This window comes from Mustela nivalis (genome assembly GCF_964662115.1).
Source record: "Mustela nivalis genome assembly, chromosome: 2".
NCBI classification, from domain to species: domain Eukaryota; kingdom Metazoa; phylum Chordata; class Mammalia; order Carnivora; family Mustelidae; genus Mustela; species Mustela nivalis.
Genome location: NC_139021.1, coordinates 72658258 through 72685383, shown reverse-complemented (window position 1 = coordinate 72685383; position 27126 = coordinate 72658258). Strand labels below are relative to the sequence as shown.

The following is a 27126-nucleotide window of genomic DNA, read 5'->3' as shown; positions in this document are numbered from 1 at the left end:
GAATTTAACTCTTGTCTCATCCCTGTAGTGGGTATTTAGAGATGTATTAGTGGAATATGTAGAGAGAAAGCATATTGTTATACGAAGTATATTGTGGTTACAAGACTTCAGGGCTAGGCTGTTCAGATTGGTCTGTTTTTAGCCGTGTGACTTCAGGCAAGGTATTTAATCTTAGTTTTAAACATGGTAAGTTTTGAGATGCCTGCTAGACAAACAGTTGGAACTGGCAAGTAACAGACAGGTAAGGGAGTTCAGGGGGAAAGACTGAGGTTGGAAATAAATTTAACCTTCATACACACAAGTAACAGCAACAATATTATTGCATTTTCAGATTATAAAGGTAAGGCTCAGCTCAGCTGTTTTAGTAGCCCATGGTCACCAGTTGGTAGCTGTTGGTGCTTCATTTGAAGTGATAATGATGTTGCTAATAGCTACCAGTTAGAGAGTGACCACCCTATCTGTGCTAGGTACTTGATGTTTATTTCTCTCAAGTATACAAGATATGCATTCTTTGACGGAAGAGGAAACGGTGGGCCCATGATCACGCAGTGGTAAGCTGCACAGCCCAGGCTTGAAACCAAGGTGGTCTTGAGAGCTCCTCCTTGTCCCCATGCCATCCCTATTCCTGAAATCTCTGCAGGTTGGTAGGTTTCTCTGAATGTGACAGCCACATTTCTCAGTGAAAAGATACTGAAATTTAACAACTGGGATTTTGGTTAAAATCCCAGATTAAAATAACACCATATTTTGCTGAGTAGTAACTCAGCAGAAACAGCTTATCATGGCTGTTACCAAGAAGCTAATAAATTTTGGGGTCCTCATCACCCTAGAAACTGGATTGTATAGCAAACACAAATGAAAAGTGGGGCAGGTTGTCATGGAGAAGATAGAGCTTACCTGGACTTGGATCACTTTTCAGATACATGAAGGACTCTGATGAGCAAGAGAGGCCGGGTAGTATGCGGTGCTAGGAACATCTGGTTCAGACCATTTGGTAAATATTAGAAGCTGTTCATGCCAAAAAGCAAAAGTAGAATCAGTAGGTGTTAAATAAAAAAGGAAAGTTAAATGCAACATATGGAAGAATTCAGTGATAATGCTGTGAATTCTGATAATGCTGTGTATTAGTGGAATGTATTTAGAAATTAATGGTTAGCTCTTCAGTGGAGTGTTCTAGCACATCCTAGAAATCTGCTGGGGAAGTGGTGGTATGTGACTTTAGGCTCCTTCCAACATATAAGGAGACAGTATTCTCTGTGTGTAAATCTGTTAATCTCTTATTTGAGAGCTCATTATAAACACAATCCTAGTGGTATTTCCCCCCCTACTCTTATGTTTCCTCTGTATCTGTGCTCTACCTTTGTGACAACTGCTGTCTCATAGGGCTGTCATTGTCTGAGGACACAGCCCTCTCTCCCCCATGAGATTACGATCCATTCCACAGCAGAAACTCTTACTCATCTTTGTTCTGGCATGGAGGAAATAATAGGAAGTACACTGTACAAATAACTGAAAGAATGAATGAATCTTGGCTGTGGTTTAAAGACTTAATTTTTATTTATTTTTTAAGATATTACTTATTACTTATTTGTCAGATCAAGAGAGAGAGAAGAGTTGGTGGAGGTGGCAGGCAGAGGGAGATGCAGACTCCCTGCTGAGCAAGGAGCCCCATGCGGGATGTAGTCACAGGACCCTGGGATCATGACCTGAGCCAAAGGCAGATGCTTAATCAACTAAGCCAACCAGGCGTACCAGTTTAAAGACTTTTAATGTTTAATTGGGTTCATTGCTTCATACTGTTTTCATCGCAGTATTGTGACCCTAAATAAAACCGGTCTTTCTTTATTGGGCACTGGAATGTGGTGTAGGAGGCAAGCAGCCAGTCCTACCTTTCTCCATTCATTTTTTGCTAATTTTTGGGACAGTGTAGAGACTTGTGCCTCTTGGTACAAATTTGTTGTTTTTCCATACAGGACTAATAAAAATCATTAATACATGATGTTTCTTTTAGCCTAGAGAGGACTCCGATGATTTCTTGAAAACTTCATTATTGGAATCTGATAGTGCTTTTATTGGTGAGTATATTTCTTTTACCAATCTAGTTACTTAAATATTAAGCATTTATATTTCTTTTAAGTATACTTCTCCATACTTAACAAAATGAGCACTTCACTCTCTGTTTTGTAAGGTGGTAGAAAGGGAATGTTCTATTTTATTAACTTAATAATTATCAAATATGACTTACTCTGATTCTAAAAACTTTGTAACTAAAATGAACTTTAGTAGTCATAGGAAAGGTTCACACAAAAACCTGTACATGAATTTTCATAGCAGCTTTACTATAATAGCCAAAAACTGGAGTCAGCCCAGATATCCTTCAGTAGATGATTGGTTAAAGTATAGTACATCCAATCAGTGGAATACTACTAAGAGATCAGTGCGTCAGGATCAAGGATATTTTATCAGTATCAGTATCCTGGGTGTGAGACTGTTGCCTTCTTTTGCAAAACATTACCACTGGAGGGACCTGGCCAAAGTATGCAAAGGACCTCTTTGATTTCTTAAAACTGCATGTGAATCTTTCAATTTTAAAAGGTCATAAGGATATTCTTAGTTTTAAGGAAAAATAAATCTCACAGTACCTTTACTTATCTTCTTAAGTACTGTAATGCACATGTAATTATGTACTCTGATCATAAGCATTTCTGCTGTCTTAGGGCCATCAGGGAATTAAATATCCTACATACTAGTTGTATTTCATGAGATGAAAATTCCAAACTAGCCTATACTTTTTTAGTGAGTGTTTCTTTTCAGGGTGTCCTCCAGGGTGTCATATTGTGGAGAGTGAGTACAGATAGAGAAACCAGGAGGAAGGAAATAGGATAGGGAGGTTGTCTATGGAGGCATCAGGGCAATGTGACCTATTCCTGCCAAAAATTAAGACAGTTTGGGGCACTCAAGATTGTGTCTTGGACTATTTCATTATATTAGACCAAAGATATAGCAATCTCTCTTCTTGATATCCCACAAATATCCTATGGTCATGACTGTTACCACTGTTCTAGTGAATGTGGGTAAGGCTTTTTCTCTAGATGAGAAAGTTCTGAGGATCTAAATATGTAGCATGTTGACTACAGTTAACAGTACTGTACTATAAACATGAACGTTGCTGTGAGAGTGGAGTTTTAATGTCCTCACCATAACAAGAACAGCAAAATGGCAATTCTGTGAAGGAGGAAGAGGATGTGTTAACTAGCCTTCTTGTAAAAAAAAAAACATTTTGCAATATGTAATTGACCCTTGAACAACATGGGTTTGAACTGTGCGGATCCACTTCTCTGTGGATTTTTTTCTCTGTAAATACAGTACTGGGGAAAGTGTATTTTCTCAGTAACATTTTCTCTTCTTTTTTTGGAAGAATATATATATATATATATATATATATACTTTTGGACTCCTCAAAAAATTTACTGTTGACTTGAAGCCTTACTGATAACACAATTAACACATACTTTATATGTATATATACTGTTCAAGGGTCAGCTATATATGTAATATCAGATCATCACATTGTACACCTTAGACTTACACAGTGTTCTATGTCTGTAGTAAATTAAGCTGGAAAAAACACAAATTGACTATAAAAAAGAAATTCTATCAATAATAAGTTTCTAAAACAGAAAGCACCAGGTCCAGATAGCTTCATTGGTGGATTCTCCCAAATGTTTAGGGAAGAATTCTATCAGTTCTCTAGAACCTCTTCAGAAAACAGAAGCAGAGGGACACATTCTGAGTGTCTGCATTACCCTAATACCAGACAGAGAAGAGCGCAAGAAAACTACATACCAGTACCTCTCATGAACATAGATGCAAAAATTCTCAGGAAAATATTAGCAAAATGAATTTAACAATGTATGAAATACCACAACCAAGTAGAATTTATATCAGGTAGGCAAACTTGTTTATATTCAGTTAATATAATTAATCAAAATGTAATCATCCTATTAACAGGCAAAAGAAGAAAAATCACATGATCAGTATCAGTAGATGCAGAAAGGCACTGAACAAAATCCAACACCCAGTCATGATAACTCAGCAAACTAGGGCTATAAGGGAGCATCCTCAGCTTGGTAGAGAATATCTACAGAAACTGTACAGCCAACATCATATTTAATGATGAGGAGATAGTAACTTTCCTGTAAAGACCAGGAAACGGCAAAGAGGTCTCTTCTCACTGCTCCTCAACATCATTGTGGAAGTCCTAGCTGATGTGCCAAGACAAGAAAAGGAGGAATACAGATTGGGAGGGAGAAATAATACTGTCTTTGTGCATAGATGATATGATTGTAGGAAATCTGATGAATAAAAGAAATCCTGGTACTAATAAGTAGTTACAGCATGGTTGCAGGATACCAGGTCAAAACACAGAAGTCAGTTGCTTTCCTAGATGTACCAGCAATGAACAAGTGGTCTCAGAAATTTAAAACACAGTATCACTCACATTAGCATCCCCTAAAAAAGAAATGTGTAGATACAGATCTCATACTGATTTTATTATGAGAAAAACTATAAAACACTTATGAAATAAAACAGGTGATTTCATGTTAATGGATTGGGAGATGCAGTATGGTTTAAGATACCAGTTCTTCCCAACTTGACCTATAAATTCAATACAATCCCAGTCAAACTGATTCTCAAGTTTATATGGAGAGGCAAAAGATCCAGAATAGCCAGCTCAGTATGTAAAGAGGACAAAGATGAAGACTGACACTTCAACTTTATAAGTTAATAGTAATCAAGTGGTTTGGTATTGGCAAAAGGATATACAAATAGATCAGTTGAACAGAATAGAGTCTAGAAATAGAGCCAAACAAGTACATTCCATTGTTTTTTGACAAAAGAGCAAAGGCAGTTCAATGGACAAAAGATGGTCTTTTCAATAAATGGTGCTAGAACAACTGGACATCTACATGCAAGAAAAGGAATCTAGACACAGATCTTACACCTTTCAACAGAAACAACTCAAAGTGGACCATAAACCCAAATGTAAAATGCAAAATTATACAACTCCTAGAAGATAACAGAGGAGAAAACCTAGAAGAACTTAGGGATGATGATGACATTTTAAATACAATACCAGAGGTGTAATCCATTAGAGAGAGATTGGATAAGCCAGACTTCTTTAAAAACTTTTTCTTTAAAAACAGTGTCAAGCGAATGAGAAGAAGAGCCAGAGACTAGGAGAAAATACTTGGCTAAAGACCCATCTGATAAAGGAATGTTACCACAACCAAGTAGAACTCTTAAAACTCAACAATAAGGAACAATTCAATTAAAAGATGGGCAAAAGATCCAAACATATTTCACTAAGGACCTACAGATGGCAAATAAGCATATGAAAATATGTCTTTAGGGAAATGTAAATTCATAACAAGATACCACTGTTAGAATGGCCAAGATCACAGGAACTCTCACTCAGTGCTGATAGGAATGTAAAATGGTACAGCCATCTGGGAGACAGTTTGGAAGTTTCTTAAGAAACCAAAACATACTCTTAACAATCCTGCAGTCACACTACTTGATATGTACACAAAGGAGTTAAAATTTATGTCCATACAAAAATCCACACACAGATATTTACAGCAGTTTTATCAGTAATTTCCAAGAACTAGAAGCAACCAAGATGTCTTTCAGAAGGTGAATGGATAAATATACTGTGATACAACCAGACAGTGCAATATTATTATTCTGTGCTGAAAAGGAATGAGCTACAAAACCATGGAAAGATACAGAGGATCCTTGAATGCATTTGTATGAAAGAAGCCAATCTGAACAGGCTACATACTATAGGATTCCAACTTTATGACCATCAGGAAAAGACAAAACTATGGAGGCAGCAAAGAGATCAGCAGATACAGAGGAAGGAATGGATAGGTGGTGCACAGGAGAGTTTTAGGGCAGTGAAGCTATCCTGTGGGTATTGTCATACTGGATACATGTCCAAACCCATGCAATGTACACCACCAAGAGTAACCTAATGTAAATTACAGATGTTGGGTGATAATGCGTTAGTGCGGGTTCACTGATTTTAACAAACATACCACTCTGTTGATAGCGAGATAAGCTATGAGTGTGCGGACGGGGTGTTTTCCACCCTGTTTTCATCTTTTTTTTAAAGCAAGTGCATTAATGGTTGGGTATATACAGAAATCACAAAACTTTATTTTTGGAATTTTAAAAAACCACATCTCTTTCAGTAAAATGTAGTTATTGCTGCCTTTAAAAAAGCTGTACGTTTTAAATATCAGAAATTTGAATATCACTTATAGGGCAAATGGTAGTATTGTATCAATATTAAATTTCCTGAATGTGATAAAGGTATAATATAGGAGACAGTCCTTGTTCTTAGATAGTACATACTTCACTATGTGGAGATGAAGTGTCAACTTACTGGTTCACCATTAACACCATCACCCCCCATATAAAATAAAGTATATGTGGCAACATAAGAATGGTGATTTCAGGTATTTATTGTATTATAACTTTCCTTTAGGTTTTTCAAAATAGTCTTTTAAAATAAAGAGTTGGAAAAATTCTAAATGTTCTAAATGGATTACCTCCACGATCACTAGAGAGGTTGTGATCAAAAAGACTGACAATACCAAGTGTTGGTGTATGGGTTAACTAGAACCTTCTTATATTGTAAAATGATAGAACCACTTCTGAAAATGGTTTGGCAGTTACTCAAAAGGCTAAACATAGAGTTAAACAGAATATCCAGCAATTTCACTCCTAGGAATATACCCCAAAGAAATGAAAACATATGGCCACAAAGACATGTACACGAATGTTCACAGCAAATTAGTAACTGTCAACTAGAAACAATTCACAGGTCCATCACCTCGTGAATACATAGATAAAATATGTATTCCACAAAAGTTACTGAGCTGTTTGGAAATACATTTGTAGTAGCTGAATTTTATTATATGTAAATAATACCTTAAAGTTAGTAAAAAACAAAGTATTGGTTTAGCACGGAGTAAAAAGATTTGAAATGATGGATGTTTAAGGCTTCTCCTTTGTGTGGTCTTCCTAGGTGCTTATGGCGAGACATATCCTGCCATTGAAGATGACATCCTCCCTCCACCGTCCCAGGTGCCCTCTGCAAGGGAGCGCAGGAGGAACAAACAGAAAGGACTGGACTTTGTATGTATGAAGTATCTTTTTCTTTTTTCCTTTTTCAGTTTAGGAGAGGTCCGGGTTCTGACCCATGCTAAATTGGTTTGGTCCACAAGAGACTTGTTTTAAGCCCAAAGACACCCCCAGATTGAAAGTGAGGGGGTAAAAAACCATTTATCATGCTAATAGACATCAAAAGAAAGCTGGGTTAGCAATTCTTATATCAGACAAGTTAGGTTTGTTTGTTTGTTTGTTTTAAGAGCGAGAATGAGAGAGAGTGTGTGACAGAATACACTAGCAGGAGGAAGGGACAGAGGGAGAAGCAAGCTCCCCGCTCAGCTGAGAGCCCGATGTGGGACTTGAACCCAGAAGACTGGGATCATGACCTGAGCTGAAGGTAGATGCTTAAACGACTGAGCCATCCGCACACCCTGAAACAAATAAGATTTTAAACCAAAGACTATAATACAGGATGAGGAAGGACACTATATCATAATTAAAGTGTTTATTCAACAAGATCATCTAATAGTTGTAAATATTTATGCCCCTAACATGGGAGCAGCAAAAAATACAAACCAATTAATAACTAAATCAAAGAAACACAGGGGACTTTAACACCCTGGGAACTGAAATGGACAGATCATCGAAGCAGAAGATAACAGGGAAACAAGGACTTTGAATGACACACTAGACTGGATGGACTTCACAGATATCTTCAGAGCATTCCATCCTAAAGCAACAGAATATACATTCTTCTCCAGTGCACATGGAACATTCTCCAGAAGAGAGCACATCCTGGGTCTCAAATCAGGTCTCAGCCGGTACCAAAAGACTGGATCATTCCCTATATATTTTCAGACCTCAATGTTTTGAAACTAGAACTCAACCACAAGAGGAAAGTTGGAAAGAAGGCAAATACATGGAGGCTAAAGAGCATCATACTCAAGAATGAATGGGTCAACCAAGAAATTAAAGAAGAGTTTTAAAAATTCATGGAAACAAATGATGAAAACACAACTGTTCAGAATCTTTGGGCTGTAGCAAAGGAGGTCCTAAGAGGGAAGGACATAGCAATATGAGCCTTTCTCAAGAAATAAGGAAGGTTTCAAATATACAACCTGACCTTATACCTAAAGGAGCTGGTAAAGGACAACAAATACAGCCTAAACCCAGCAGGAGAAGAGAATAAATAAAGGTTAGAGCAGAAATCAACAAAACAGAAACCAAAGGAACAGTAGAATGGACCAAGGAAACTAGGAGCTGGTTCTTTGAAAGAATTATTAGGATCAATAAGCCCCTAGCCAGACTTATCAAAAAGAAAACAGAAAGGACCCAAATAAGTAAAATTATGAATGAAAGAGGAGAGATCATGACCAATACCAAAGAAATAGTTTTAAGAACATATTATGAGCAACTATATGCTAACAAATGAGGCAATGTGGAAGAAATGGATGCATTCCTAGGCACTTATAAACTACCAAAATAATCACAAAGAAAGAGAAAACCTGAAGAGACCCATAACCAGCAAGGAAATTGAAGCAGTAATCAAAAATCTCCCAAGAAACAAGAGCCCAGGGCCAGATGACCTCCCAGGGGAATTCTATCAAATATTTAAATAAGAATTAATACCTGTTCTTCTGAAGCTGTTTCAAAAAAATAGAAATGGAAGGAAAACTTCCAAACCCTTTCTATGAAGCCTGCATTACCTTGATCCCAAAAGCGGACAAAGACCCCACCAAAAAGGAGGATTACAGACCAAGATCCCTGATGAACATGGATGCCAAAATTCTCACCAAGGTACTAGCCAATAGGATCCAAAGGTACAATCGAAAAACCCTCTGCAGTAGGCGCCAAAAGTACAGTAAAAGGATTATTCACCACGACCAAGTCTATATATATTAATTAATTATATATATATATATATATATATATAACATATATTACAGCCATCAAAAAATGAAATCTTGCCATTTGCAGCGATGTGGATGGAACTAGAGGGTATTATGCTAAGTGAAATAGGTCAGAGAAAGACAATTACTCACTCATATGTGGAATTTAAGAAACAAAAGACAGGATCATAGGGGAAAAAAGGGGGGGGAAAAAAACCAGAAAAATCATAAGCCACTGTCAACCATAGGAAACAGAGTGCTGATGGTTGCCGGAGTGGTGATGGGTGGAGGGACAGGTTAATGGAGATGGACATTAAGGAGGGCATGTGATGATATAATGAGCACAGGGTATTATGTAAGACTGATGAATCCCAGGCCTGTACCTCTGAAACCAGTAATATGTTACATATTTATTGAATATAAATTTTTAAAAATGTTTGAAAATAAATAAGTAAAAGTAAAAAATATATTGGGGTGGTCCAGTAATGAGTGAGCACTTGCTGTGGATAGAGGTAACTTTAGGCTCTACCACCAAATAGTTCCCTAACCTTAGGTAGGTCATTGAATTCTGGTACCTTGGCTTCTCTGAGGTAGTGTTTTCCTATCTCCTAGTGTGGTTATAAGCCTAGCAGTCCCTGGCACAGAATGTTCATTCCACACCCTAATCTTCCTCCTCCTCTGTTGCAGAATATTTGGATTTCAGAAAGTACAAGAAGCAACTGATAAACGTTTATTGCAAAGTATGCTTTATCCTCTTAGACACTTAAGCCTACTATAAAGTATTTTGTTCAGATAACCTGTCCAAGGTCACATTCTATAGGAAGGCTGATATTCAACCTATATTCTTTTCATAGAATGTGTGCAAATTTTTTTTTTTTAATTTATTTGACAGGCAGAGATCACAAGTAGGCAGAGAGGCAGGCAGAGAGAGAGAGAGAGAGGAAGGAAAGCAGGCTCCCTGCTGAGCAGAGAGCCCGATACGGGGCTCGATCCCAGGACCCTGGGATCATGACCTGAGCCAAAGGCAGAGGCTTTAACCCACTGAGCCACCCAGGTGTCCCTGTGTAAATGTTTTTATAGTATACCCAGTAAAAAGCCCTTGTGACGTTGTGTACTTTGTTGACTAGATAACTTTGGGCAAATTCTTAAACTGTTGCTGTCCTATATATGTGACATGGAGATACAGTTAGATAATATATATGAACCATTAGCACTGAATCAGGTCCACAAAGGATAAATGCTGTTATTAGCATTATTACATGTGTAGCTTTAGTAGGTGGAAGTAACTTGTTTCCCCAGCAACCATCAGTCTACTTTCTGTCTCCATAGTATTTCCTTTTCTGGATGGATACACAGAAATGAGATATGGTCAAGTTTTAGCATGTCAGTACTTGCCTCCTTTTTATTGCTGAGTAATAGTCCTTTGAATGGGTATTCCACATTCAGTTTATCCATTCAACACTTGATAGACATTTGGATTGTTTCTACTTTTGTGTACAAGTTTTCTGATGATTTTCATTTCTGTTGCATGCATACCTAGCAATAGAATTGTTGTGTTATAGAAGTAACTATGGTCAACATTTTGAGGAACTGCCAGACTGGTTTTCAAAGTGGCTACACCATTTTATACTTCCACTAGCAATAGATGAAGGTTCCAGTTTCTGTATCATGGCTACACTTGTTACTGTCTCTTTTATTATAGTTATTATAGTCATCCTAGGGAGTGTGAAGTCTCATTGTGGGTTTTTCATTTCCCTTATGATGTTCAGTATCTTCTTTTAAGATGTCTGCAAATCCTTTGCCCATTTTCTAATCAGGCTATTGTTGATTTGTCAGTTATGTATTTGAGATTCAAGTCCCTTATTACAGGTATGATTTGCATAGTTTTCTCTCATTTTGTGGGTTGTCTTTTACATTGTTGATGGGAGTCCAACTTACCAATCTTCTGTTTTATCACTTGTGCTTTTGGGGTCTAATAATTAGAAAGCATTACCTAACCCAGTTACTTGTGTTTTCTTCTAAGGAGGTCAGAGATCTACTCTTGAGTTAATTTTTGCAATTGATGTGAGGTGTGGGGATCCAAATTCATTCTTTCGCATTGTGGACAATCCAGTTGTTCCAGTAACATGTTGTTGAAAAGGCTCTTCTTTCCCCTAGTGAATTTTGTTGGCCTTTTTGTCCATAAATGTAAGGGTTTGTTCCAGGACTCTATTCCATTGATCTAGGTCTCGCTTTAAGCCACTACCACCTGAATTGATTACTGTAGCTTAATGGATTCTTAGCCCGTTGTTTCACTTTTTTTTACCTTTTGGGTCCTAAAATTTCCCATCTTCACCCAGCCTGGCAGCATTTACATATTATTATCACATATAATTATTATTATTATTTACCGGAGCCTGCATGAATAAACACCAGAACTTAAATGGAAATCTGTAGCATTTATATTCTACTTTATTCCTTACACTATATATTTATCAGGAGCAAGAATATTTTTAGGTTCACTGATTGAGGTCAATGTTTGTTTCAAAAATTCTCTTTTCTAATTACAGGATAACAATCATCCTAATATGCCACCAGATGGTCTCTCTTTAAAATCTGTGTCCAGTATAAATATTGATCAGCTTAGGATGAAAAATGAGGAACGGATGCGAAAACTGAATGAACTTCAGAATAAACTGATTAATACAGGTAAATGGCCAGTCTTAAGGGACTACAGCACATTCTGTAAGAACTCAAACAGTTTACAAGAAGTTTTACAGCCAAACTTGTTGGCTGGGGGACGATGCAGTGAATTTTGCAATCCCTTTGAGTTGTAAGGCCTAAAACCACAGACACTATCCAGGAAAACCTGGACTCCGGATCAATTTTTCATCACATTCTACCAGAGAGGGTATGCTTTTTGAGTGGATTTTTTTTTTTCTTTTTAAATTTTATTTATTTGTCAGAGCACAAGCAGGGGGAACAGCAGGCAGAGGGAGCAGCAGACTCCCTGATGGGCAAGGACCTTGATGCAGGACTTGATCCCAGGACCCTGGGACCATGACCTGAGCTGAATGAAGGCAGACGCTTAACCAACTGAGCCACCCAGGTGTCACCTGAGTGGATTCTAAACCGATGAAATTTTTATTACATATATCCAGGCTCTTTGCTTTCATCAGGGAAAATGCTGGTTAGTATCAGCATCTCACTCCCCTTACCGAACTGAGGAATTATTAGAAACTCATTTGACAACTTTGAAGTCTTTAGAGAACACATCTATTATGAGTTTATAGTACTACGAACAAAATTTTTTTTTTTTAACTTTTTTGCTTGGCTTTTAGTGCCATAGACAAAGCAAAGCAGCCCCAGGTTGATGTTTCTTTTTAGAACAGAAGCCAAGGTTTAGTGTTTTTCTTAGGTCTCTCATTGTTTGGGTGACCAACAGGATGATTCCTTAGGCAGCTAGTGAACCCCTCAGTACTAGTTTTAGTGAACAATAGAGTGGTCTTTTGGGACAATTCCCTTTAGTCTGTGAGGCTACATACAATAAGCCTAATAGCAATCTTCCTATCTTTAACACTTCATTTAAATTTAAAACTATACTCCTATAATCTCTAGGAGTCAGGGTATCATATGTTCTGGTGGCAGTTCCATATCAAATGCCAGCACATATGGTAAACTGAAGCAGTACTTTTCATATCGTACCTGAAAAAATGTGGACCAGTGGGAAAACAGTTCTTTAAGTCTGCACTGAGGATTGCCTATTCTTAAATTTCTTTTAGAACCAGTAAGGGTGATTAATAATTAACAGGGGTATATTTAAATTGAAAAAAGTAGAGCATTTAAAGAATCTCTTACAGGTTTTCAGCTTCTAAACTTCTTTTTAACATTGTCCTTTCAAACAGGAGCTTTTTGGTATGATGTGGAGTGACTGCTTATTAAATTGACTGCACATATCCCTTTGCTGGGCTAATTCTTCACAGACCGGGAGATGTTTAAAAAAAAAAAAAAAAAGACATCACAGGGTAGGAAGGCAGATTTTCCTATTATATCTAATAAGTAAAATACAGAAATAGTTGAGTATATTCAATTAAAGAATGAAACTTAAGGACCTACCTTTTAATGGAGTAGACAACAACCTCTTAGATTAGGTACAAGAATGGATGTAATTTCATCTCCTGTCTACCTATCTAGTGCTTTCCTAAAAGGATTTCCTCTCCTTAGAGCATCAATAATAGGTTTGGAGTTTCTAAAACTTCGCTGAATTTAAAAGTTTTGTAAGGTTGCATACACTTCTGCAGTCAGCTTAACGTTTATCGCTCTTTACTTTGCTGTTTTGGAATCCCTGTGGGTGTTGGCACCACAGAGTCACCTATTCACTTGACCGTTTTCTTCCTACCTCTAAATGAGGGACCTGGACAAAAGAGTACTTTGTAGAACGTAATCCTGTGGAGAAATGCAGGGCTGGAATGGCTTAAATTATAGGAAGGAGATCTGTGTGCATTTCAACTCCTGGCCACCAGTGTTACCTGAGTCATGTCCCTCTTGCCTCCTTTAGATGATGAGAGTTCACTGGTTGACCCCGATGACATGAAGCGTGTGGGGGACGATGGATCAAACTCTGTAGCCACTGAGCCCTGGCTCCGCCCAGGCACCTCAGAAACACTGAAACGGTTCATGGCTGAGCAGCTGAACCAGGAGCAGCAGCAAGTTCCTGGAAAACCAGGCACTTACAGTTGGCAGGGCCTGTCTACAGCCCATGGTTAAAATAAATCTGTACTGGACCCAGCAGTGCCTTTTAAGGTGAAAGGAATGTCAAATCGGAACCTTTAATAATACGTGTGCTACTTTTGGCCCTGTTACTTACCCAAGTATCATCTGTATATAAGGTGTTTTCCCCCTATGATGATGTATAATAAAGATGTATATATTCTGTACATAAATAAAAGGCAATGATTAATTTATATAATGTATAATTATACAGAATTATTTTTGCATAATTTTGCCATAAATTGGGGTGGTAATGAACTCTTGGAATCAACTACCATATGTGCATTATTTTAAATTCTGCTTGTCAGTAAGATAAGGTGAATAAAACAAGTGTCTTAACAATACTGTAAAACCTGAATATGCTTGTATGTACATTTGCCATTGGTAACGCTATTCAAAATAATTCATTTAATAAATACATTGGTTGTAGCTGAGTATTTCAGTTGCTAGGTAATGAATCAAATGTGCTAGTTATTTCCATGTCTTTTACAGCTACTCATTCAGTATAAATGATGGGGCAATCATAACTGATTTTATTCCCATAAGCCATACATTAAATACATCTTTTTGCCTCTGTTTATGCAAATGAAGACATTACGTTTACTAATTTGTATGACTTAACAACTACTCAATAGAAATAAATTATTTTTTATTATCAATGTCAATTTCTTATTTTAACTGGAATTGAGGTTTCGAGACAAGGTGTTTTAGAAGTTGAAGACAGGACCACCCAGGGTCCAAGGACAGAGACTAGAATTGTTGCTGTGCCATCATGGACCCTTGGATAAGTGAGTCACGTCTTCCTAATCACTCCGTAAGTGGTACCTTTAAAAAAGTAGAGATTAAATCAAAATCTGGGAAATAATTCCTTGGTCTTTAGCATTATGATGGCTGAGAACACCCCCAGACACTCCTTCTTGTACATTTCCACTAATGGAACTAATGGCGGACAGTGTAGACAAGTTTACTACAAGTGTGAAGTTTCTCCATTTTGAATTTTAGCTACGCATATTTTATACTCAACTTTGTAACCTAATCATTGTTTCTTTTACGTGAAGATTTTTCCTCTTATATCTTCATTTGAAAGTATCGTGAAAGCCTCTGTCTCCTGTGGGGAGGGTCCTGAAACTATACCACAAAATAACAAACCACCAGGTTATCTGAAACACTTACCCATCAGATAGATTGGAAGGTCATGGTGGTTCCCAGCTATGAAGGTAGGTGACTCCCAGCTCTAGTATCTATCTGGGCTTGCACGGGGCTGTCTTGGGGGTAGTAAATATGTTATACCTATAAATGCATTGTTCAGTAACTCATCTAAGGTATGAGAGCAAAGACTGAAGACTTATATTTTTAAACACAATCATTATCTTAATGTTCCATTTTTTGTTCAATGCCATAGTATCACACAAATCCTAGGACACACAATGACCCCGACAAACTGCCCCAAAAGTGACTTCAGCTCTCTTAGCCTTCACACAGTGTAGCCTTATTTTGGGTTACATAATTTTAATTATGAATAACCTATGGCTGAGAAAACATGATCCTAATGCCAAAAGCTGAAAAATATCAGAACTAAAGAACACTGAATTTGTAGTTCTGGCCAAGAATATTCCTAAATTGTTCAGCTTTTAACAAAGAATCAATGAAACATGGGGCTGTAGATTACACAGGTTTTGATTGCACTGATGAAATAATCCAAAAACTTTATTGACCTATAACCTGATTAGAATATGCCAGATGAGAATCAATATTGTACAGAAAGTTGTACAGAACTTTTTACATAGAAAACTTTACATCTGTACCATATACATTTTATCCATCTGAAAAAATTTTCTACATCCACTGTTAATACGGAATGCTTGACAATCTTGTCTTTTTTTAACCATCGGAGCACAATTCACAGTATGAATACATTTCCAGTAAATCTAACTCCCCCAACCATGCCAGATTTGTTATTTTAACATATTCAACATTAAATTCTGTACATAGAGTAAAATCTACATCAAGCCCCGCCACCCAAAAGAAAAGAGAAAGTGACAGCAACCTAGATTCATTTTGCAGTGATTCAAGTTTCAGTCCATGAAGGATCAACTCTATTTTAATGGCTCATCTTTAGAAGCCCTAAGAGAAGTATATTACAGGTAGTTAGGTCAGTAGGAGTATTTTCTACTTTTTTTGTTGTTGGTCATGACAAGTGTCAGCCACAACAGCTTTCTGGGCATGTTAAACCCTCAAATTTTCCACCCCCCACAAAAAAGGGCAAAACCAAAACCCCCACAAAATAAAAAAGACAAAAAAAGTTCAACCCAAATGTTTAGTGCATTTGACAAAATATTATAGGTATTTAGCAAATGAATAAGAAAATAAAGAAATTAAAATAAAACAGTGCAGGAAGAACTATATAATGTTTAAGATTTTTATATTACAGACCTGCATCTCTGTACATTTTTCACAGAAGGATGATTACCAGTATCTCAGATAGCCTGAGTGTGCAAAAATCTTCAGAATAAGAATACCATAGTTGCTAAATATCTTTTACCATGAACAATAATTTCTTCTTCTCCCTCCCACCCCCCAATTATAAACATTTTATCCTTCAAAATACAGCTCTCCTGAGTTGTACTTCTTGCAGAAGTTCAAATCTTTACATCTATAGTTCTTTGGGTAAAGTTTTACTTCCACACCTGCTGAAAATGTATGGGGCTCTCCCTGCTGCCACGGACAGGGAAGGACACATGAACACAAGCTGACACTGTGGAAACAGGCTTTCTGCTCAACATGAGCCCAACATGACAAACAGAATCCACCAGATTACTAAGTAGGGACTGGAGCACTGCAAGTTTGAGTTACAGTTCTAAGCATCTTTACCAGTAACCCTCAAACACTGCAATTCAGAGAAACCGTTTTTCAGGTAGGAAACCTCAGCTCCAAGGTCCTTTTTAAAGAGCGGAGGGATGTAAACGCCAACAGAAAAATACCGAGTTGCCCTCATTGCTTATTTATTCCAAGTTCCTGTTCAGGTGGTTGTGATATCTGAAAAACTACTCCAATTCGCAGAAAAAATCTTCTAAGAACAGCACGAAGTTCAGGAATCAAATCAAATTGCATAATTTCACATAAGAGAGGGTAGTAGAATGAAGCATGAGCTTTAAACTGGGGAGAGAGGGAAAGAAATGGCTCCATTAGCGGTGCTTGCATTCCAAACCACAGTAACTCAAGAACCTTCTGAATCAAACTCCTTCAGGGGCCCACACTGATCAATGAAGACAGAGGAAAGGCATCTGCGTAAAGCAGGGACCGTACTGATTATGGAACTGAAGAAGGGATATTCAAAAGATTCACTCAAATGTTATTCAATTACCTACCCTTATTTTGAAAACCATTTCCCATTACATTTCCTTGACAAACTTCTGACAAACTTTTAGTATCACTGCTTTTCCTGGGTAATAAGCAAAAGTAAGAAGACAAGCAGGAACCACGGTTGAGGTTTTTTTTAATAAACTATGGGTTATTGAAACAATCTTGTTTCTTGAAGAAAATTTTAATTTTTATGGAAAATTCTACCTAACACTGTGATATAAAATTGCAATCTCCAGGCAAAGATCAGACTTTCCACATTTATAGTTTAACTGAGGTACTGTGGTCGTCTTTGCTGGAGTTCTTAAATCCTCCACAGAATACAACTTGCCTGCCTGTTTTCTCTCTGCTGCTCTCCACACCCAACAAGGGACTAGAAAGGAGTATGATCGATGGTGCCACAGAAGCCCGTGGTGGAACCAGACAGACTGGGGTCTGGAGGCCTTCCTGGCCACACAGCTGCTGGTGCCTTAGGTCACTTCTCCAAGCTTTATCCAGCCCAGGAGTCAGAGGTAAATGCAGGTAGACTAGAGCACATGACTTGGGATGAACATCTGTTGAACACCGAGTGACACCATCTTGACCCCAATCTCCGGCTACCTCAACTAGGCACTTTTAAACCAATTCAGGGATCACAGCAACTGGCTTCCAATTATAAAAAGGAAAATGCATATTTAAAAAAATCTCAATGTATATATTTACTTGCATATGTTGTTGTGTATATTTAGTTGTATGTATTTAGTTGCATATTTTTAAATTGATCATCATTTCTACCGCTTTCAAATTCTTAAATGAGTTTATGGCCCAATCACTAGGGTCCCTGTGTTACATGGAACCGATAAATATGCCAAAGGAATGGCTGAAGCCTGGAGCACAAGCCTCAGACCCAGAGACAGTGTTGGTGAGGACAGAGTATAGGGCCAGAGGCTGGGCAGGATGGCAGTTTTCAAAATGAAGCAGTAGCGACTTCAGGGGTCAGGATGGGACTTGCAAAGTGTGGGGGACCCAGAAGCTTCTCAGGGTGTCCCAAAGGATTCTGATTCCTTCTTTACTGAATCCCCTACACTGCTTAGACAACAAAGCAGGATGAGGAGGGAGACCCTCCTCATGGGAAATACCCATGAGGAAAGGGGCCACAGTGGTCCAGGACAAAGTGGCACCATGGCCTGCGCTTTGCTGGCTCCACCTCTGAGCCTCAAGTCTGCAAGCTGGCACCCCTGCCTCCCGCTTGAGCATGATGCTGGTCAGGCTAGAAATGCTGGGCTGGAGAAGACATCTCATACTTACCCTATTGTCACTTATCTTTAGAACTTTAGTTAGGAACAAAAGCAGTAAGTTAGTCCAGGCTTCTCGATGACTCTCTGACGTTAGAGTAAGGAAGTAACTTAGGGCTTCGCTGCAGACACTGTAACAGAGAAGGCTCACTTGACATGTGCTGCATACCTGCTGCTACAGGCAGGCATTCACAGAGGAACAACAGCTGGACGAGGTGGGGAGGGACTACTAGGAACTGATTAAGAGTCTATCTGCTAACACTAGCTAGAGTGTCAACATAAACGTATCCTTTTTAAATGAGAAGAAAACCAGACATTAAAGAAACCACTACAATGTATCAGGAAACGCATTTTTCTGAAAGTTCCATTGAATTTCAGAGACCCTGTGCAGCAGCACACGTACAAGCCTGGTGTTAAGAAACCAGGGCTGAAATCTGGGGCGGCTCTTCCCTACACTCACCGTGAAGGTGAGACACTTCTGGGTCTTAAAAATCTCATCAGTAAAGTGGGAAACAGGGACAAAGTCATCTCTTGAAGTTCTAAAATGTACTTAATTGGTCTCTGAGAACATCTATTCCCTGAGAATATATGCAGATACAATGAAGAAGACAGCATTCTTTCTGAAAGGCATATTTCATTCTTAGCATGAGTTTAAAATTTAAAGAACAGAATCTCAAGCTGTCATGAAGTAAAAAGAGAATGCAAAAAAGGTAACACTAAACAAAACTCCAAATATTTTTTCAAACTAAATGCAGGCAGGTTTTCACTTTCACATATGACCTGTTTGTAAAAATACAGTTATCTGTGGCATGAAAAAGCCCCAAATCTCTAAAGTTTTAAATTTTAAGGGAGAAAACTTGTTTCCTGTCCCATAGCAGTAACAACAGACACGATCTGCTCATGTCATCAACTGTGCAAAAGTGCGTCCATCTATAGGACTCACAATCTAATTTTCACAATCTCTTCCTTAGGCCCCAAGCTATCTGAATGGTCCTGCAGCGGGACTAGGATATGGACTCTGCCCTGAGTACAAACCTAGTAGCCCTTTCCTACTCTGTACCATGCAGCCACATGGGTCAAAGGCAGAAACTGAACCAAGAGTCTTACTTTAAAAGCCTCTGCTGGACCTCCTCCCAGGCACTAACCCGGCTCTCATCCATGTACATCCGGAAGAGAATGCGCAGCCCACACGCAAGGCTGCTCGTCTCCTGCTTCAGAAGGTTAGGTTTGGATTTGCCCTTGAAGCCTGCAGGAAAGGGAAGTTTCCAGGATTAATTTAGGAAGGCATCTCACAGAAAGACAAAAAGCCTTGTATGAAGGCACATTTTGTGTACATTCAGTTGTAGCATCTGCTGCTTACAAAGCAGTGCAGGAATTGCTCAGAGAAGGCACACCTTGAGACTGTAGGGGGAGATCAATGGACTGGAGGCCCAAGTAGGAGGTAATTTCTAGGTTTAAAATGTTCGTCCTTTCAAGCCGGGGGCTAGGGGAAGGGCGGAATATGATATACAAAACCATGTTGGCCTCGGAAAGCAAAACTCCTCGAATGAAACTACACCTGAAAGCTCCGTACAGCTTATAGGAGGGCTCCTGGATGAACAGGCACAGACCTCTCAGGAGTGAGAGGTTTCAAAAGGCCACCAGCATGGTGAAGGGCCCAATGTATATGGAAACAGGGAACCTGGTGACATTAGCAGGAGTGGTCCTGGTTGAATGGCAGAAACAACTTGGGTTGAATAAAGGGGAAAAAATGAATATAGACTACTCTTCCTGGAAGTTAGGCAATACAGGGAAAAGGAAGAGCAAAGCCATGGGCTTAATTAGGAGTTGAACAATCACTTTAGATTAAGTAAAATATGCAAATATAAAGTATCCAACACTATTTTACAGAGTTTGATGTTCAATAAACATTAGCTCTCTTTTTTTCTTCATATTTTGCTGCCTCTCACTCTTCCAGCACTTTTTTTTACCTGAGGTGCCAAACAACTATTTCTTAAGTAGAAAACCAGATGTCAGTTCAATTATTATACTTAATTATATACTATATTTATATAATTAAATTATACCCCAAATTTTCCAACTTGTTAAAAAATATGCCTCCCTCCCTCAAAATATCCACTTCCATTCTGAGGTATGGCCATTCCCAGATAAGCACGGAGATGTCATCTGAATACATAGGCAAGGATGTCACGGTCAGGACCTTTACACACTTTTTCTCATAAAAGGGCACCTTTTATATGCTGACGGTATCGACAGGGAGGCCCAGAATGGGTCAACAACATGAAAAAAAAAATGTATAGTCAAATCAAGTAACAGACTGATTACACAAGGGAGAAACAAATTTCTCCTAGCAGTAGCTTATATTACACATTATAGTATATATTATAAACATATTATTATATACTATAATAAAAGTTCTGGCTGGTAGACTGCCTTCCTACTATTATTAAGGTAAAAAGTTCATATAGTGTAAAATGCATACACCCGAATTATACAATGAATTCTGATAAATGTACACCTCTGGTACACAAGTGTTAATGGTGAACATTAAAATGTAATACTTGTGCGACTTACCTGCTTTCCACAGAGCAGTCCTCTGTTCGTTGTTGGAATTAAATGCTTTTGCAAATCTATGGGACTCTAATAAGCAGTCCAGTAGCTTAAAAAGTTGTTGTGATGTTAAAAAGCGGTACATTCCTTGATCTTGTGTATCAACTCGAACATCAAAGTCCACAGCATCTCTCTTTGGAAAACAAACCACCACAGCACATGTGTACACACACACACGTTCACAAATTTTAGTAAGTTTAGAGCTCAACATTCCTCAAAGTTCAGTTTTACGATCAAGCCACAGAACTCTATCTCTTTTATCGCAACAGGAAATAGGGAGAGGTCCATCTTTCGTTACTGCATTTCCAGAATCTTCCTTCCATGCATCCTCGTCATCAAGGGCCACCTGCTATCTTTCTAATTCCCTCCTCCTATCTTTTGACTCCAGGAGCTCTTCTCTTGTCAGAGCCTACAGCCCTTCCTGTTCCTTCCCCGACTTAGGTCCTCTCTTCTCTTCTTAATCAGTTTAGACTCCATGCGCTCCAGTTATAATTATTCTCTTGCATAATCCCTCGCTCTTTTTAGATTAATTAGCTGGCAAAACCACCTACTCCACATCTACACCCACACAACAAACAGACTGGAGAAAACAGACTGGTTTTTAAAAGTGGGCTCTGGGTGTTGCCCAGCAATCCTGCACTGCCCTAGTCTGCTTTCCCGGATGACTAACTCATGTTTTCTCTTCTCTATGTATCTAGAACTCTCTTCCCAGCCTCATTTGGTGGATAATTTTTCTTCTCATCTCTATCAGAAGAGACATCCCACAAACTCTGTTCTGCAAGTGCCCCTGTCTTTTACATTCAGTTCTCTCTCTTCCCTGGAGCACTCTCATCAGGGAAAATGCTGCAATACTGTCAATCTTAAAGACAATACAAAGCAAACCCTTCTCTTGACCCCCTTCCATCCTCCTCAGCAATTATTCTATTTCTCTATACCCCTTTACAGCAAAACTTCCCTTGACAGAATTAACAATATTTGCTGCTTCCAATTTCTCTCTTGTACCCATTTCCGTAATACTTTTGTCCCCAACATTACAATTAAACACAATGTCAAGGTCACTGAAGTCTACCAAATTGCTAGAGGGTGATTCATTGCTAGATGAAATATTACTTGGCCCTCTAAGCATCTGACAGAGAATCACATCCTTCTCAAAACATTTTCTTCATTTGGCTTCCAGGACACCACTGTCTCTTGCTTTCCCCTTGCCTCATAGATTCTTATTCTCAGGCTCTTTACCAGCTGCTTCATCACTAGGAGCTCTAACCACAGAAGCCCCGGGGTCCCGGTCAGCGAAGCTCCTCTCAGCTGTCCACACCTACTGCCTAGGGCATGTCATTCAGTCCCATGGTTTAAAATGACATTTCTGTGATGAAGGCCCCTGAATGAAATCTCTAATGTGACCTAAGCTCTGAAGTCCAGACTGTGAAAGCCAACTTCTCCTCAACTTGTAAAAGCAGCCATTCCCCCCATGTCTGTACCTGTGCAGCGGCTAGGTTTTCAGCATCTTCCTTCTTACTTGTGGCTGGGAAGAACACAATGTTGTCGATAGTCTGGATGAGTTCCAGCTGCACAACACATTTAATCAACAGGGCGGCAAACAATTTTTGTTCTGGAAATTCTGTGAGGAAACCCACCCCAATGCACATGCAAACAAAAATTATTTTGAATCCTTTATAATTTCTATGACATTATAATGCTAAGGAAATATTTGTATGTATGAAGGTTATCTGAACATTTCACACTGAGGACATACTGCTTTTGCACATAAGCACTACTCAATAAAAAAGTAATCAATTTTTAGAAAAGCCTTACAAAATTAATTTTTTAAATAAACAAAAATATTCCCAAGGACTTAGAACAGTAAATAATGTTCAAAAAGATCTCACTACAACTTTCAAAATAAGATTTAGGTTATCCTTTAATAAAATGTAACAAATGGATTAAAAGCTAAGATTTTAGTAGCATTTACTAGAACTCGTTTGACCTTTGAATGTAAGTAATATAAAAACCTATACCAAAAGAAAACAATAGGAACCAGATCTGTGAGAAAGGAAGTGAGGGACAGCCACAAATTCTGACAAATGGGGTAATACTGAGGGTTAACCAGAGCACATATTTCATTTGGATCCAGGTTAAAAACTGTAGCACACTATATTTTTCAAATGTATCCATAAACAAAGAAATCTATAAAAAGCTATGCTAAGTACATGATCACAAAACTAACCAAACTTCAAAGTAACAAAATGCTCTCCATGCTGACCAGGCAAGATGAAACACAGCTAATTCCTCTAGCTCAAAGGAATCTGCTCAACAAAGTATTTCTGACAATCCCCCAACCCATAAGGACATGTTCATAGAAGAGCTTTGTATTTCCCTGACTGTCCCAGTTAAGCAAATGCTGAAGCACAAGGTAGGAAAAGAGGTCTCAACTACTGAGATGCTGCAAGAGCAGTGCTGACATGTGACTCCAAGGGAGGCCCAAGGTCATACCTCAATCCTGGGATGTCAGGGCCAGCTCTTCCAGTGAGCTTTCCAGAGGCAGGTGACTGCCCAACGGGAGCAGGCTGTTTACCACTCTAGGGCAACGACTGGCTCAGCACTGGATGACTTAGAATTCTTCAGTCTACTTTTGCGTTTAGTACAAATTCCCTTTTGTGGTACCAATTTGTGGAACTTAAATTAATGTTTTAGGGACAGCAAAACAACTCACATGGATTTATTCTTATTGATGTCATTCATTAATAAAGGTTCCTTTCCAGGTAGTTTTCAGAAATGCTGTTGTATTTAATACTTACTACTAGATCACATATTAAAAAAACAAAACAAAACAAAACAAAACAAAAAAGAAGGAAGCCACAAGTCCCACAACTGTTCTTCTTCAGTGTCTTTTTCCTAGTCCTTTACCTCAGTCAGAGCTGACACATATCAGTCATTCCTTCACCTCCCCCATTCAAGTCCTAAAACTCAGTTCCTAGAGCAGGAGACTCCTGAAAGCACAGCTGGGAGTCAGCTGACATCTGACAGGATGTGTTCTCATTAGTTCTAACATCAGCTGCTAAGGGTGGGAACAGAAGCAGGGTGAACTGAGAGTACACCTGACGAGGCTCCACTCTGATTAAATGGGCAAAGCTGGACCTCTCTCTGCTTTCTGGTGTCCTTGGAGGATAAGGATCTTAACTTTAGACTCACTAGCAATGACCAGCAGCCTGTTTGGGGACAATATCCGTTTGGACAAATTTTACAACTAGGGTTGGTTGATACTGCCAGAGTCATGGTAGGTGACAGTGTTACTGGTTCACCCAAGCTAAGCAAAGATTAACTATGTGGGACAGCAGCTACAGAGCCAAGGCTAGATGGGGCAGTCATGTTTTCTGCAAGTGTACATCCTACAGGCAGGATGAAGTACTCAGGTCTGTGTTACGATTCTTTGAGTAGGAAAGAGTCAGACAGCAGATGGCTGCCTCCATCAGACAGCAGAGGAGCCATCACCTGTCCATTTAATGAAAGGGCTCACGGGAACATGGTGGCCATTTGTTCTTCTCCCAGCTCCACCTATTCTGAGTCAACAATCCCATGGTGAACTGTTCCCAAAGAACTTCAAGGGGAGAGGGAGAGGAGTGTCTAACAGAAGGAAAGAAGTATGAGTCCTCAGCTCAGGATGGGCGGGGCGCAGCACTCTGCTCCAGTTAAAGGTACATTCCTAGATTAGCCATGTGATAACTTTCTAATATACGATGAGCACACCCTTCCTTTACAAAGCTAAGTGTACTTAAATTCCATCTTGGGGCTGAGAGAGAAGTCATTCACTATTCTGTCCTCAAGGCATGTTCCAGTGCAGACTAAAGCTGTCATGGATTCCTGCACAAGCCATGCTGTTCTCTAGAAACAGGAATCAAAAATGCAAATAAGCCACTCACCACTACCTATCTCCCTTTTAGAAAGTTTTAGCAGAACACAACGACTGAAGCTAGAAACTCCTTTCAAGTAGGACACCAAACCTATCTTCTCTCACGAAAGAGTATAAAGCACCTAAGATTAATAAAAAATTCCCTGAAAAAAAATTAATTCAAAATGGATCAATGACCTAAATGTAGAGACTAAAAGCATAAAAAACTTTAAAAGGAAAACCTTCATGACCTTAAATCTGGCAATGGATTCTTAGCTATGACACCAAAAGCAAGAGCAAGAAAAAAAAAATGGGTTTCATCAGAATGAAAAACTTTGTGTAAAATGTTATCAAAGTAATATAAGACTTATACAACAGAGAATATACATTTCTGCGAATCATATGTGACACAGGTAGAGTATCCAAAGTGTGTAACAAACTTAAAATTCAACACAAAAAGACATAAACCAATTAAAAATGAACAAAGAACATGAATAGGTATTTCTCCAAAGAAGAGACATACATATGGCATAAGCACATGAAAAGATCATTAGGGTGACTGCACAACACTGTGAATGTACCAAAAATTTTTAAGGATTTATTTATTTTAGACATGCACACAGGGGAGGGGCAGAGGGATAGAGGGAATCTCTAGCAGACTCCCTGATAAGCATGGAGCCTGACCCGGGGCACCATCCCAGGACCCAGGGTCACAACCTTAGCAGAAATCAAGAGCTGGCCACCCAGGCACCCCTGAAATGGTTACTTTTCTTATGTGAATTTCACCTCGTTTTAGAAAAGCAATTAGAGTTGTCCTGCTTTCCTCTAGGGAGGAGGTGGCTTTTCCTTGGTGTTGTAATTTTCCTTCAGTAAACAAAGTTGGATCAATTTTGTAAAACACAGAAGGGATTCCCCTTCTTTGTGAACAGAACTACGAGGGTGAGTGGAGAAGACGTGGTATGGGGCAGCTGAGTGTAAAGGAGGCTGGCTCCACAGGAAGCTGGGTGCTCCTGCTTAGAAAACACTGTAGAGAAAGGCCCCTCAGGCCCCACTTTTGCAGAAACGATATGGGGCTAACATGCAGAAGGGAATGGAGAGAGAAGACTCATGTGCTTGAGAAAAGACCTATGTGTCCGACACAAACATGAGCTGAAAGCATCTACGGAAAAAGCTGGTACTACAGGTATTAGTGGATGTCTAAGTTGGAACACACATGGTAACAGAGTGACTACACCATCAATTACAGTATATATTCTGTTAATATCAGAAGTAAAAGCAAACATTTCATCCTTTACCTATATAAAACAAAACACACTATTAGGAGACATAACTCACTTGTTGTATGTTTAATTTTGCTGACTTCTTCATTCACAGTAGAGACAGCAGCCAGTGGTGCTTGCTGTCTATTATCTGCAGATCTTGGCTGAACAGAATCCTGAATATCGACAGATTTCTGTGATATTGTATCCTAATAAAACAAAAAATTCATTATAAGTACAATGAATAAAACTTAAGGATGAAAACAGTTTCTGCTATGTTGTTTTTGAAAAAAATGATGTGTGTCATTATGAAAAGGACATTTTATGTAGTGTGATACCAGACACAATGAAAAAATTATTTAAAGTTACCGATGCTTGGGGGAAATCGGAGTGGGGGACAAACCATGAGAGTCTGGACTCTGAGAAACAAATTGAGGGTTTTGGAGGGGAGTGGGGTGGTGGGTATTATGGAGGGCACGTACTTCATGGAGCACTGGGTGTAGTGCATAAACAATGAATTTTGGAACACTGAAAAAAATTTTTTTAAATAAAAAAGAAAAAAAATAGTTACCTATGCTGACAGCCTTTAAGAGAAAATCTTCCTTTCTACCCCTCATTTGTTTCGGGCCTGGTACCACCCAAAAACAATAAAAAAAAATGCAAGGCTTCACTGTGTGGAAAAGCTAGTCAGCAATATTGATGAACTGTCATGAAACCTGTTTAAACAGAACACATATGTGGCAGCGGTGGGGGACATTTCTGCAAGCTTTGTGTAGGTGGTGCGCAGGAAAGCTTTGTAGGGATGAGTTTAGGGAAAGACATTCTGTCATCCAAAAGAACTGGTGACCAGAAAGGTCAGTGAGAAGCTGCGAGTGTGGTGTCAGGAAGAAAAGCTCAAGTCCAACAGAACTATACCAGAC

At 38.8% G+C, this 27126-nt stretch overlaps 2 protein-coding genes across 14 annotated transcripts in view; one reads left to right on the top strand and one right to left on the bottom strand.

The window, feature by feature from the left end:
* The window catches only part of CSPP1 (centrosome and spindle pole associated protein 1), a 168827-nt gene extending 154351 nt beyond the window's left edge, over positions 1–14476 (top strand). For all 12 annotated transcript variants that reach the window (XM_082719108.1, XM_082719112.1, XM_082719113.1 and 9 more), the window contains 4 exons: positions 2012–2075; positions 7097–7206; positions 11618–11756; positions 13606–14476. In XM_082719108.1, coding sequence (XP_082575234.1) covers positions 2012–2075; positions 7097–7206; positions 11618–11756; positions 13606–13814 — 522 coding nt within the window. In that variant the 3' untranslated portion in view covers positions 13815–14476. The remainder of the gene's footprint in view (positions 1–2011; positions 2076–7096; positions 7207–11617; positions 11757–13605) is intronic.
* A 1030-nt stretch (positions 14477–15506) lies between these two features.
* The window catches only part of ARFGEF1 (ARF guanine nucleotide exchange factor 1), a 151243-nt gene continuing 139623 nt past the window's right edge, over positions 15507–27126 (bottom strand). For both annotated transcript variants that reach the window (XM_082719102.1, XM_082719103.1), the window contains 6 exons: positions 26283–26415; positions 22540–22679; positions 21026–21194; positions 19559–19697; positions 18465–18582; positions 15507–16973 (listed from right to left, as the gene is read on the bottom strand). In XM_082719102.1, coding sequence (XP_082575228.1) covers positions 16809–16973; positions 18465–18582; positions 19559–19697; positions 21026–21194; positions 22540–22679; positions 26283–26415 — 864 coding nt within the window. In that variant the 3' untranslated portion in view covers positions 15507–16808. The remainder of the gene's footprint in view (positions 16974–18464; positions 18583–19558; positions 19698–21025; positions 21195–22539; positions 22680–26282; positions 26416–27126) is intronic.